At 34.9% G+C, this 14,409-nt stretch overlaps 1 protein-coding gene across 6 annotated transcripts in view; it reads left to right on the forward strand.

The window, feature by feature from the left end:
- Positions 1–14,409, forward strand: part of LOC143244340 (uncharacterized) — a 191,352-nt gene that overhangs the window by 126,127 nt on the left and 50,816 nt on the right. For all 6 annotated transcript variants that reach the window (XM_076488824.1, XM_076488823.1, XM_076488825.1 and 3 more), the window contains one exon: positions 3,601–3,649. In XM_076488824.1, the coding sequence (XP_076344939.1) occupies positions 3,601–3,649 (49 nt within the window). The remainder of the gene's footprint in view (positions 1–3,600; positions 3,650–14,409) is intronic.

A 14,409-nucleotide genomic window follows, 5' to 3' on the forward strand; every position in this document is an offset into this window, starting at 1 on the left:
AGACTGGTGTTCAAAGTAATGGATATTATGTATAACTAATCATTGGTTTACATAACACTAGTATTAATATACTAGTCAAACACACACACACACACACACACACACACATTTAATTAGGCACACTATACACGTGCATGTAATATTGCCATGGTCTGGTGTGTAAGGTTCGACTCGTAGTACTTGGATACTGAGATCGATACTCCGTGCCAAATATGATAGTTTCTTTCAGTCGTGGCGGAGTTATAATGTGACGATTAATCTCACTGCCCGCTGATAAAGAGCAGCATAAAAGCTAATGGTGGGTGTTGGCGTATGATCCGGAGTTGAAAGTTAGGGACAGCAGCAGATAACTTTAGTAGCGTTGCCATGAAAAATACATGCACGTATAACACTAACGTTAAATGATGAGTTACAAACACAGTATTTAGTTGTGTAAGCTAGTCACATACATACAAAACACTAGAGTTGACTGGAAACTGCTTCAAGCTGGCATACTCGTACATCGCACACTCTGACTTCAAATGTACATGAAGTGATGAAGTTCAGAGTGATAGATCGTAACTTAAATTTTAAAGAAAGACGTATCAACATGATTGGCGGTGTAACAAAGTGTGTAATATAAAATACATCTAAAATGTTTAAATAACGTGTAATAAAAGAGATTTCTTTGGAATATAATAAGTGGTAGAGGCTGGAAAGTTCAAAATGAGCGTTTGTCCAGGAAATCTAGATCCGTAAGGAAAAATGCACAATTTATTTGTTATTCAAATTGCATGCCATTAACAGCTATATATACATATCAGTTACTGCTGTCCTGTTTCAGGGTATTTGTGTGTGAAATGTGTACAGCTTACGTTAGAAATGTGTATCAACATTATAAGGTCTATTTTCCCTATGGACTCAGACTTGTGGGACACCCTTTATGGATGTTTTGTTTATATAAATGTTATTTACCATTGGTTTAGATTTACTGTTTTTAATGCAGTTCTACCTGTTGATTTTATTTTGCTTGATTGTTTAAGTATTAATTTTTTATATACATGGGTGTGTATGTGTGGGATTAGTTCCAAGGTTTTTAATAAGTAGCCACGGAAGAAGTTTAAAAAGGTATCAATGCCGTATTTAATTACACTAATTATTATAATTATTGGAGGTTCCTTACGTCTCTTACATAAAGGTAACTAATTTTGACTTTCTGGAGTCGCTTCTCTAGTGAATGTTGTATTAAAAACAACTCATTATGGTGTATTTTGTGTGAATCCCAAACCGCTTTTAATGAACACTATAGAATGAAGTGGGAATACGAGGGATAAACTTGTATTGTGTATTTGTTTATCTTGCTTCTGTGCGTGTGAAACGGGGTAAACTACGTATAGTCTTTGATTAATAAACAAACACTCGTTGACTTGTCAACAATTCTGGTAAAGTTTTCGATGTGGAATCTTTTGATTAACTTTCTTCGACAACAGCTTGCAGAAGTAACAGTATAAAAACTCGCTTTGCTGAAAACTCAATGTTAAAACATCAGCTATCCCCTTGTGATGTTTTAAATGTTGCTTTAAAAAGTGTTGCATGGTTTTAGCAGCAGAGAATCAAAAGTAAACTTTGTGTGTAACAGGAAACTTGGTATAATAGTCGATCAGTCTTTAAAGCCACCCAAGCTAGTGGTAGGATAAATAGGATTTCTGGTTGTATCTGCAGAATTACCGAGTACAAGTATAAATATGGTATAATTTCGTTGTACAGGTCACTGGTTATGCCACATTTGGAATATTGTGTTCAATCGTGGGATATTTATCTCGGAGGAGACGGTTGTTGTAAAGGGTTCAGAGAAGTGTTGTAAAATGGTGTCTGGAACGGAGGGATTGCCATACGAGAAGATGAAATCTCTCGGACTGCTTTCTGTTGAAAAAAAGAAGTTAGAGTGGATTTCATGTGGGTTTAATATTGTAAAAGGAATTGTTAGCGTTGATGCGGTATCTTTTTTCACATTTAAAAATGAGAATAGTAGGATTAAGAGAACACAAGAATAGATTTTTCCAGGGTGTAGGAGCCATCTTCAGTTAAGACATTCTAAGTTTTCTTACAGGGTGGTTGGCCTTTAGAATACGTTGCCTTCAGATGTTGCAAAGGAAGTAAATTTAAACGAGTTTAACAGAAAATTTATGTATGTCATTGATGAGGACTGGCCATGAAGGTTTGTTGTTGATCCAATTGATTCCATGTTGCTCCAAGGCTTTGTTATATTCGTCTGTGTATCTTGTTTTAGTGATTGATTTGTTGTTTGTATGTGTAAAAGCTGCACTTTTTCAGACAACCAATTTTATGTATGGGATTGGACCTATGTGTTTTGTGTGTGTTTAGCACGTGTTAAGTGAATGTTGAGTGAAATATTCCCTTATTTGTTGATGGTTTATACCACTGTCTTTGTGTTCGTTCTTTCAAGATATGTGGGTTTTGTATCACTATCTTTTTCTAAATCATGAAGTGTAAAAATGTGTGTGTGTGAAACTAGCTTTTGGATTTTTTCTTACCCAGTGTAGCAGTTCTGTTGTTTGAAAGCCCATTGATTTGGGATAAGAAAACTGAGATGCAATTTTCGTGTTGGCCCGACATGGCCAGATGATTAGAGCGCTCGACTCGTAATCTGAGGGTCATGGGTTCGTATCTCGGTCGCACCCAACATGCTTGCCCTTTCAGCTGTGATTGCGTTATAATGTGATGGTCAATCCCACTGGTAAGAGTAGCTCAAGAGTTGACGGTAAGTGGGGATGACTAGCTGCCTTTCCTCTAGTTTCACACTGCTAAATTAGAAAAGGCTAGCACAGATAGCCTTTGTAGCTTTGCGCGAAATTAAAAAAAACAAAACAAAAACAAAACTCGTGTTATATGTCCGTGTTTCAAGTTTAAGTTATTTAACCTGTATACAAGCACGTCTGCCCTCCTCTTGAATGGTCATTTGCTCAATATGACATCGTGTTATGTTTGCCCTCCTCTTAGATACTCACTAGCCCAGTGTAAGACATCATATGACGTCTGCTCTCCTCTTAGACACTCACTAGCCGTATCTAAGACGTGTTACGTCTACCCTCCTTTTGGATACGAACCCGTCTTCCTACTTCATGACGTGTAATATAAGAGCTAGTTTTTGTTGTGTATATTTATATCTTGAATATTCGTTTACCACGTGAAACCATCTAGTGTATTCTTTATAGGTTTCTGCTCGTGTGATATTTCATACTGTATCAGATGTCTCTATTTGTTGCATTATAGCAGCAGTGAACTAAAGTAACTTTACACAGAATTGAAAGTGTAGTTAAGAAGTTGTAGTGTGTAAAATACAATTCTTCAGAGAGTAACACAGTCCGAAACAGTATCTGTTGTCAGAAGGACCATTTTGGTGCTTAAATGTTGTTACATTTGATAGCTGAGGTTAAAGTAAGATAAAATTATCCATTATCGTATCTTTGTAATTAATCACTGAAACTAATATATTGTGCTAACTTACTTTATGTCGGTTACTAACATATACATTGACAGAAAATTTATTTCGGCAGATGAGAGAGCAAAAATATCTAATGTATGTCGTATGTGTTCCAGGTTCAACTTTCGTGGAGACTTGGATGTGAGCGATAGTGAAAATGAAATGGTAAGTTGAGTTTTCGATGTGTAAATACACTATTTAAAATATTTAATATTTGATAACATTATCAATTTTGTTTATAACGACCCCAAACTTTGACATTATTTTTCCCCATTGTAATTTACTCGGAACACATTGGCAGCCGTGCCAGCCTCCTCTTTATTCATGCTACACTAATTTTTCATAATTATCTAGATTATTGTATCGTAGGAAATAGTCATTTTGAAGTAAGTGTTTGTGACTTTTGCTAAAAACTAACTGTACTTGTAGTGTTCTTCATTGCATTCAGGGATTCAGTTCTCTACTTACCTAACATTTTGTACGCATACAACTAATTATCATAATGTATTGATATTAAGTAAATAGTATTTTGTTTGTGCATTTAAGGACAAAGCTATACTGTGGTTTGTCTGTGCTGCATCTAGCACTGGTATCGAAAAACCCAGGCTTACCACTGAGCCGCTTGAAAGGGGAGGGGAAATAAATGGTAGTTAAGAAATCTATACGTATATTGTCGCTTGTATAAAATATATTGTTCCGCTATTGACAATTCATTGTAAAATACGTAAACAATTATGAAAGAGTACATTAATTTCAAAATTGATATTTATGCAAAATATGTCAATAACAGTGTTTTTTCTTACCTAAGTGTAATATGTAAGGCCTGAACAAACATACGAGTAGACCCTCTTGTATACTATAGTAAAGACATAGTAAATATTGTGTTAGTGATGCTTGGTTCCCAGAAAGTAATGACGACACTTCGTACACCAACTGTTTTCAATTTGTGTAATGTAAACATTTCTGTCCACATTCGTGTTTCTGTACTGAAAGGGGTCAGCATACATTAAACAGTGTTTATTTACTGGATACTTCTCTTCTTTGGTGTTTTGAATAGAGCCAAAGAGAGAGAGAGAGAGAGAGAAAAAAAAAAGCTTTAAGTGCGAGTAGCAGTGTAATGTTGAATAGAACCAAGCAGAAAGAAGGCTTAAGTAGAAGTGATAGTGTTATGTAGAATATTATCTTAAGTAGAAGTGATAGTGTTATGTAGAATATTATCAAATAGGAAAAAAAATAAGCTTTAGTGGGAGCACCAGCATGATCTTCAATAAAATGAACTAAAGCAAAAATAATTTGGAAAGATCAACAGTATAATGTTGAATATCACTGATAGAAAATAATTATCCTGATATCGAATACCACCAAGTAGAAGAGTTGTATACGATTCTTCCCAATTACTTTCCACTGACCATGTCCACAAAACGTAAGGACGGACTGTTAGGCAATATTTCTTGCAAAACATAATTTCAAATACTACCAAATGGAGAGGCTTAGTGGGAATAAATCATAGGTTCAGTTATCAGTAAGTACGAAAATCATTTAGTAGGGGCAAAGCAATGTTTCGAATATTAATTAGAACTGTGGTGCCCAAATTCTTTTAATATGAGACTCTCTTATTGTGAATAAAAAAAAAAAGTTGGTACACTTCAACATACCTTCCTTATTTTGAATTATTTGCTGTTAATAATTTTGTTTTAAAACACATTCAACACAAATTGTGTAACGTAACCATCATCATTACTTTAGAGATATCACAAGGATTTAGAATGTTCAATATGGTAATGCACATTTCCCCAACATCATTGAATTATTTCATTTAAATCCATGTAAACATCAATTTTGTATGTAATTTTTCCATTGTTATTGAATAATCTAATACAAATGTAGTAAATAGATTGATTTTTCCATACAACTTTTTCCAGATATTTGTAACGTAGAAACTAAGTGTTTAAAGTTTGCTAATAAATAAAGTCCAATTTTATAATTTAAAGTCCAAGTAACGAGAAGAAATTCAGCAAAATTAATCGTACATTTAATGAACTGCTTCTGTACCATTCGAGGTTACGAGAGCTGCCATTCTAACCGAAGGTTATAATTCAGTGGCATGCTGTGAAAATGCATGTTTTTCTTGATTCACATTTTTTCTTTCATATCAAAGTTGAGTAATCGTTTTCTAACATTTTGATATTGTTTTGATTGATTAACATTTATAGATTTTTTTAACTAACAAAACCTACGTGTAAGATGTTTGTGACCTACACCATCTTATCCCTAATGTTACACGTTGACAGAGCATAAAGAGAACTAATAGTAAAAGTATATGAACTTTGCCTCGTTTATTTACTTTTCAAACAGAAGGGTCACTATAAAGACTAGGTGAATCTTTGTCCAAAGATAGCTGACCAGTTTCTTGCTTGACCGTTTCTAATCATTGTTAAACATCTATAGTGAAAGTCCAAAGCCTGACTGGGGCATATATATTGAATTAAATGGTTTAGATGTGACATTGCCCGACTGTATCTGTATAAATAGCGTTATATATTTACTGAATGTTATCAAATATGTTTAAAGGTGAATTTTACAGAAAAAAAGAAAACTTTGCAGTTAATATAACTACTCATACTGATTAATTTTGCAGGTTCACATTTTTTATAAAAAATATGTGCTAATAAATGAAACATAGAACTTGGTGCAGAAAGAGCCCTTTTCGAGCGGCAATCCGAACGTTTTGGTTTTTACGTTTGCCGCTAGGAAAAGTACTGTGACGTAATAGTTGCCAAACAAACCGCCAATGCCAGCGCGTTGAATGTAAATAAACATGGCCAGTGCATACGGAGAAACAGAGGCGGAGTCTCTTTTGACTTTGTGTTCTGAACAGTGTCGAGCAGCACCATATCAATTGGAACCTACTCTGAACGAGCCTAGAACAGTTACTTTTGACACAGATCTGACAAGTTCTAGTGATGAGGACAGTTCCACGAGCGAGAGTAGCGGAACTGTGAGTGATACTGAAGAAATAAGATTATATATTAAAACAACATGCTTTATGAGGTTTATGAAATTTACATTTAATATGACAATGTCAAAGTGCTTTGTTAAGATTATTTCATGATGATGAGTTATGGAAATATGTTATGGAGTTTACATTTGATTGTTTACAAGCCTACAATGTTTTTTTTTTAATACATAACATGTACTTGATTACTTCAACATGTTCAAGACATAGTCTTATTTCAATTTATCTTGAAATGTTAACTTTGAAAAATGGTATTCTTCAAACTTTTTCATATGTAAAAATAATACAAAAACTTCTACAGAATGACCTACCAGGTTTTAAACTTGGAATATACTCTATTTGGGATAGATTTTTTCACTGTCTAGACTAAGAAATCAAGGCTTCACTGACTTTCATGTTCCACAAATGCAAAACACGCTGATGAATGTGAAATGCGTATGTTTAGTTACATTCTTCAAGAACTTCTACTTTTTAAATTATTATATTATACTAGTTATTGTTTATCGCTTTATACTTCACACATACCTTTAAGTTTGTTCTTTTCGTGATGGCAAGGGATGGCTTCAGAGAGGTGGAAACTGTACGCTGCAGGCTGAGATCATTCCTCAGCTCTACACAAGGAAAGATGGTGGGGACGATCCTGTTTACTACTGATGGTTTTTCAGTCTCAACCTGCCTGGCTTGAAACCCACGGAATCCAAAACAGTGGGATCCGACACAAAACATGAGCGTTTAAAGTGATCTTGACAAAGCTTTGCATGGTGTGAAGAAGTCCAGTTCTTCTTATTGACCATCCGCACCCACTGTCGCCACCTTGCCAGTTCCTTTTCCTTGCATGGAAACGAAAAGAAGCTTTTGCCCAAAGCCGAACTGTTTTTACAACCATAAGCAACGCAGTAAACCAAGTTATACTAAAACAAACAAAGTAGCAATATCAAGACAAAAACTAGTCTCACAAAGTATGTAATCCGAAAAAAGCACCGATAGATTTACATAAAACACCAGCACTGAAAGGAACAAAATGGTCGACGCGCAACGAAGCGTGTTTGGCAACTATTATGTCATAGTTGTAAAACGTCACGGAAACAGCCAAACAACCGAGAGGAACTTGAGTTCGACGACCCGCATATTATGTTTCATTTTTTACTCAAAAACTAAAGTGTTTAAAAATATGGCAAAGTACAGTTTCTAAGGCAATTATTAAATTGTTGAAAATTCACCTTTAAGGTATTGAAAACATAAATACTCACAATTTGTTTTTAAGTTTACATTTAATGTAAAAATCAGTAAAATGTTGTTTTACTTTTGCAAAAAAATATGCCTCGCATTTTTTGTGTTCATTAATTTGTCAGTTTATTATTTTCTCTATTTTCATTTGTATCTATTGTTTGAAAAAATTCGTAGCAGTGTCCAGTATCTCTACCTGCTACTTAGTATTGATATTGCAATTTAGTACGTGGCTGGTCAGTAATAAAAGTATCATAAAGGATTCTTCATGGCGGGAGGTCGTAAGCACGTTTCTTTGGCTTCGTTAATAAACAAATAACACGTGTTTCGATTAATCGACTTGTATATCGTGCTGTTTTTTACTGAATAACGCTTATTTCTTTGAATCGGAGTTGGCATGCTTTGTAGACACCAGTTCTATTGAAATTTGTACACGAACCAAAAGCCATTTGCTGTAATTCAGAACGTGAAAATATATTTCATTAGACATGACTTGTTGAAGACTCTTTATTTTTAGCTAAAACATACTTTCATCATGTTGATTAATTGCTGACGGTTATGACCGCGTAATAACTACGTAATTTGAAACATCATAATCATACATGCATGGTAATACAGGCCCGTTAACAACGTACTAGTTTTGTTTTATATTAAACTGATTTTTCAGCTTTTTAGTATCGCATTGTATGCAACATGTTTTAACTGAATTCTGGGTAATGTCAGATTCTTCTTCTTCTTCCTGCTAAATGCTAATTTACATCGATAATATAAATTTCCACCTTTATCATCGCACGAAATTAGCATTTTTGATATCCAGAGTCATTTTTCTCTCATAAACTGCCCGGCACGGCTTGGTGATTAGGGCGCTTGACTCGAAATCTGAGGGTCGCGGGTTCGAATCTTTGTCCCCTCAAACATGCTCGCCCTTTCAGCCGTAGGGGCGTTATATAATTTTGACGGTCAAACCCACCGTTCGTTGGTAAAACAGTAACCCAAAAGTTGGTGGTGGGTGGTGATGACTGTTTGCTTTTCTTCTAATCTTAAACTGCTACATTAGGGACGACTAGCGCAGATAGCCTTCGTGTAGCTTTGAGCGAAGTTCAAAACAAACAAACATACTTTCATAAACTGCCTGATATTCAGCTTCGCGTTTAACACGAAACAAGCGTAATTTCCGTTGCTTAACACTCCTATTACTGACTTGATTTTATACTGTTCAAAACCGGTTTTGTTCACACGTATTATTACATTATACTGAATAAGTTTATATCGGTGGTTGCTATAATACACAGTAAAGAACTTAAAAACTGGCCCAAAAGATGAAATAACTGGATTCCTATGTGTAGCGTCAGTTGAACGTAATCTAAATAGTTACAATATATATGTTTTTAATATTCTGTTTTATATGTTGTCAGAGGCGTTGTAATGGACTCTGAAGCACTTTAATGCATTAATAGTTTAGAAAAATGTGTTTACAACGTTAATGGTATTTCTGAGTAATGGTAAAGTTAATTTTTTTCTTAAGTTGACATAGTTGTGTTAAGAGTTTATTAAGTCCACATAATTCCTTCTGTCAAGATTGTTTTTCCTCAACGAGTTGACTTGCATAACCTGTTCTTAATAATCCCGTCTGTATGAAAACGTAGTGGCTCAAGTGTGTAACCAGACTGAACAGTTGCGGGTCTATTATTCCATACGTCATGCAACATGTACTTGTTATTGTATTTTCACTTCAAGATATTCAACAGGAAGTACTTGTGATAGGTGTTGAGAACAGTGTCGTATTTGTCCCAGCTTCTGTTTCGAAAAAGATAGTTCTTTGTGAATGCATTCTAAAGAAATAATAATATTAAAGACCGACCAGCGATGTCGAGAAAACCCACTTGTAGAAAAAATACATATGTAAAAACGGCTCGTTTCGGTTGAGAAAATCTATTACGTAAAGGAGCGAATATAATAAATAATAGTAATAAAATAAATAATATAAAATTATATATTCAAACATCTAAGTACGCCCTTTACATTCCAACACACAGTTACACAACCCGTTTCAAACATGTGGTCAGCTTCCGGTCAGTTACCTCTTTCTTTGTGAACCTGACGATGACCGATGAAGGTCGAAACGTTGTTCGCTTCTCTACGTAAAAACAAATTCTCAATCCAAACGTGCCGTTTTTACATAAATATTAAAGACCATAAAATGATACCAAAGCTACAACTGCGGGAAGGCAATCGTTGATAATCCTTGCTCCCCCACTAATTCCCACTTGTGGACGCTCATGTTAGAAGTGCTATATCAAAACGTACTATCGCCATCTTATGTTTTGACATCTCTGCCACTTATTCCCGTTCTATACTGTAGTGGTCGAGAATATTCTGACAGAAATAGAACATCCTATTTCTGATTAGTCCTGCACCGATACTGTGTTAGTCGTTTCTTTCGATCCTGTAATGTATATATGGCAAAGTTTATCCAACTGTTAGACCTTAACGTTTTAAATGTTAGTGTTATTTGTGTTGTAGGCAGTGTCTGTATGTGTTATTCATGATCTTATATTTACTAACTCTACATAATGTATACAACACTGGATACGCTGAAAACTAGATTTACTTCATTATAATAATTCATGTATAATCCACATTGGAATTATAACTTTTTTATGAGACCTGGCGCTTCTATAACGTAGAGGTTTATTTAAAAAAAATATCATGTCCAACTGCTTAGTTTCGTTAAAGGGAAAACTAATATGTTACTAATTTGTAACAATTTTAATCAGTAAAACGTTTCTTAAATCTAAGTTGTAAGAAGGTTAGACGAACATTTTATAGCAATGGTTATTTTAATTACTAAACAAACGTAAACTCGTATTGTAGTAGGGATGGTGTACCTCTCGTATAACTTTTTCGGTATTTCTGTTGAGTAATTGTATGTATCTAGAAATGACCATAAGTACTTGTAATAGATATTGAGGCACTTTTATATTACGACTTCTCTTGGACAAGTACTTAACGAAGGTTGCCTAGCATTAGAAGTACGATAAAGCTTAATGGAAGGATTCCTATTATGTAGCTGATTAATCGCACGTGATAAAAATCGTGTTGATATGCTAATACAGATGCAAGTCATGGCGGAACGATGACATTACTATCATATCGAATTTACGACGATTTTCGACTATTCTACAGTGCAATATTAAAGATACCTACCACAGCTTTCTTAAGGGAATTGAAGATCTTGCATGTGACGTTAAACATTCCCTTTTAATTCTTAGTTAACAGCCATCCCTCTGGCAAATCCTTACGTGTGGTCAGTGGCGTAAATATCGCTTTCGGGAAAAGGTATACGTCTCTTCAGATTATCGATATATCTATCATTATCCATATCTGTAAGTTGATTTACGACGTCACGTAACACTATGTAAGGAGGCACTTGTGACGTCCAGTGTTGCGGAGTAAACTATAGATCACGTGAGTTTTTGACATCAGTGTGATCCCAGTGGACTGAGCGGTAATTCTGAGAGCTTGGAGAGCATGGCACAGATAACCCATTGAGTGCTTTTGTGTTTAACAACAAATAAACAAAACAACAAGCAATAGAAATTTCTAGAGACGTGCTGTTAATTTTGTTAAATGATCTCTCCAACTCAGTAAAGTCATTGCGAAGAAGCCAAATATATGACAAAAAATAAATAATTATTGGAAATTGTCTCAAGCTAAGGTCTACAATCTTCCAGTTACCTTTTGAGAAAGATGATCTCGCAAATTGAAATTAAAACATTGCTGTTTGACCACGTACCTCTAAAGTTTTTTTTATATTCCAGACAGTTTACTGGATGGACTTTTGTAATTCTTTGTTTTTTTAATAATCTCCAAATGATATTAGAAATCAGTGTTAAATATAGTGTGTGTGAAAAAGGTTTGTCAGAGCATGTAGTCTTATAACACTGCACAACAATTTTTTTTGAAAAGTGTTGCTTCCTGAAAAGTTTTTGCTGATTGTGACAGGTACCTGGTGGGTATGCACAAATATAGTTTTGGTTTTGCTTCATTACGAAGGAACTCTGAGATACAGACAGTTGAATGTTTACCGGCAATAACATATTTAATTACGTTTGTTTCTAATACGCTATTACGTACAACATAATTAGAAGTGTTTTGCTCCTGATTTTCGTTTGTATTTAATGTCCGGTGCATCACTTTGCAATGTCCAACAGTAGTCAGCAAGCATTGACGGATTCCAGTTGCCCTGATATCGTTTTTCCACTGTAGCAATGTCCTGGTGAAACTGAAGATTTCGATGAAACGATACGTGATGGGCAAATTTGCATGTGTTTTTCGTGATCAGCAGCCAAAAATCTATAAGGAACACCCAGCAGTGTTCAAGAAGCAAAAACTTTGTTGTGCAGTGTAATTGGTTAATATGTTCGTACTTCATTGAAGAAAATTTCTGTGTCGAGCAATAGCGCCTGGTGATCATAGCCATTACCTTTAGCATGGCCAGTTGGCTGGGGCGCTTAACTCGCAATATTAGGGTCGTGAGTTCGAATCCCCGTCCAATCAAACATTTTTGCCCTTTCAGGAGTGGGGTTGTTATAATGTAACGGTCAATTCCACTGTTCGTTGGTGAAAGAGTACCCCAAGAGTAGTCGGTGGATGTTGATGACTGTTTTCCCTTTTGTCTTTCATTGTTAAATTAGGAACGGCTAGCGCAAATAGTTCACATGTAGCTTTGCGCGAAATTCAAAAACAAGACAAATAGCACGAACATATTACATCGTTCTTGAAAGTGCGATTAACGTTTCATACTGATAATTTTGGGATTTTACATTTTCTCCTCACAAAGACCAAAACGTTCTGCACTCAAGTTTTTCTGTTACTCAAAAAAAAAATGGAGACAAAAGTTTGTGGTGATTTCATTTACTTTTAATTTTAAAAAAAATATTAACGTCAGTATAAGTAGAACTTTGATATTGCAGTTTCTCGCGTTTTGGTAGTTATGTTTATTCTTGAAGACCCCAAAGGTGTTATAGCAACAGGTTGGCTTAATAATTTAGTCAAGTTGATGTTGATGTATTTTGTGAACATTTTAGTACATTTGTTCCAAGAAATATATTTCTCCAATGTTATTCCATCCTCACTAAAAGATCTATAAAGGTGTTCAGTAATATAGCGAAGTTTAAATTTGATCTGTATCTAGTATTTTTAACACGTAATCGTATAGGAAACCTGGAGTTAAATCATTCTTCTCGTGTAAAGCCATGCTGCGACAGTACGAATCTTATTTGATATTTAAAATACAAGACATTTAATTATAGAAAATGACTTAATTTGAAGCGGCAATTGACACGTTAATAACGGAATATGAAGATCCACGGAATAGAAGAAGAGAGAATTCGATCCATTCCGATGTTCCAACAGTTTTCTGTTTTACTAATGTATCGGGTCATCCCTTAAGTAATGTCTGATTTTGGGTTCAGAAAAAGGGAAATGATTTCAAACGCTTTCAATTTTATTTAATTAATAATGTGTGTTCTGTTATTATTAATAACTTACTGTCAGCGATTCACAAGCTTCTGAATGCCACTTCTATAAAATTCGTGTGATTTGGAGGGAAATAATGTAGAAAAGGTAGTTTGACATCACGGGTTTCAAGCTTTTTCCGTCAACATAGTTCTGCAAACTTTGGAATACATGGTAATCAGATTGGGCAAGGCCTGGAGAAAAAGGAGGATGTGGATGTTTTTTCCAGTCTAGCTCTTCAATCTTTCAGTGCAACATTCAAGCTTTCTAACTGTTGACAATAGAAGTCTGATGTAATCGTTACATTGAATGGCAGCAACTCAAAATAGATCACACCAACAATATCCCACCAAACGCTTAACAAGACTTTCCTAGGGTGGAGGTCCATTTTGGGCTTGATTTAGCCACAGTACCTGCACTGAGCCATTGTCTGCGGCTCTTAACGTTTTTAAAGTGTATCCATTTTTCATCTCCAGTCATTAACCTGTCCAAAAAAGGTGAGTAACGTTCGCGAGAGTGCAGAGAAGTGCAAATGGTCCACTCTTGCTCTAAGGTTGGCTTCTGTCAAATATGGGGGACCCATTTTCTAAGTTTTGACACCTTTCCAAGCTGTTTCAGATGACGGCGAAATGTTGAATGGGTTTAATGGAATTAAGTTTCTGTGCTAGTTCAACTGTTACAGCACAATTTTCAACAAGTGATCATTAAACTCAATAGACCGACCTGAACATGGCACATCACTTAATCTATAGTCACCTGAACTGAACTTCGCAAACTACCTTCGACATTTTCTTTCATTGAGAGACTCTGCATCATAAACACCTTGAATGTTTCGTCTAGTTTTTGCTACACTATTGCTTTTTTTTAAACTCATAAAGCATTATATGCCTAATGTGCTCCTCAGAAAAATCCATCTTCATAAGGGTTTATTTAATTAATGATATGAAAAGGTAGGGTTGGATTAGTTTCTTTTATTTGTCTGAACATTTTTATACACTTCCTACTACATACTTTAGTCATTAAAGCCTTTTACAAAGAAAGAAATGATGATGAACTTTCTGTATTAAATTTTCGGCCATTACTTATGGGATGACCTGATATATTTAACAAAATTATTTTAATTTTTATACAACATTATCTTTTAGCTCACGAGTACGCAGTA

Source organism: Tachypleus tridentatus, chromosome 2 (genome assembly GCF_004210375.1).
Source record: "Tachypleus tridentatus isolate NWPU-2018 chromosome 2, ASM421037v1, whole genome shotgun sequence".
Taxonomy (NCBI): domain Eukaryota; kingdom Metazoa; phylum Arthropoda; class Merostomata; order Xiphosura; family Limulidae; genus Tachypleus; species Tachypleus tridentatus.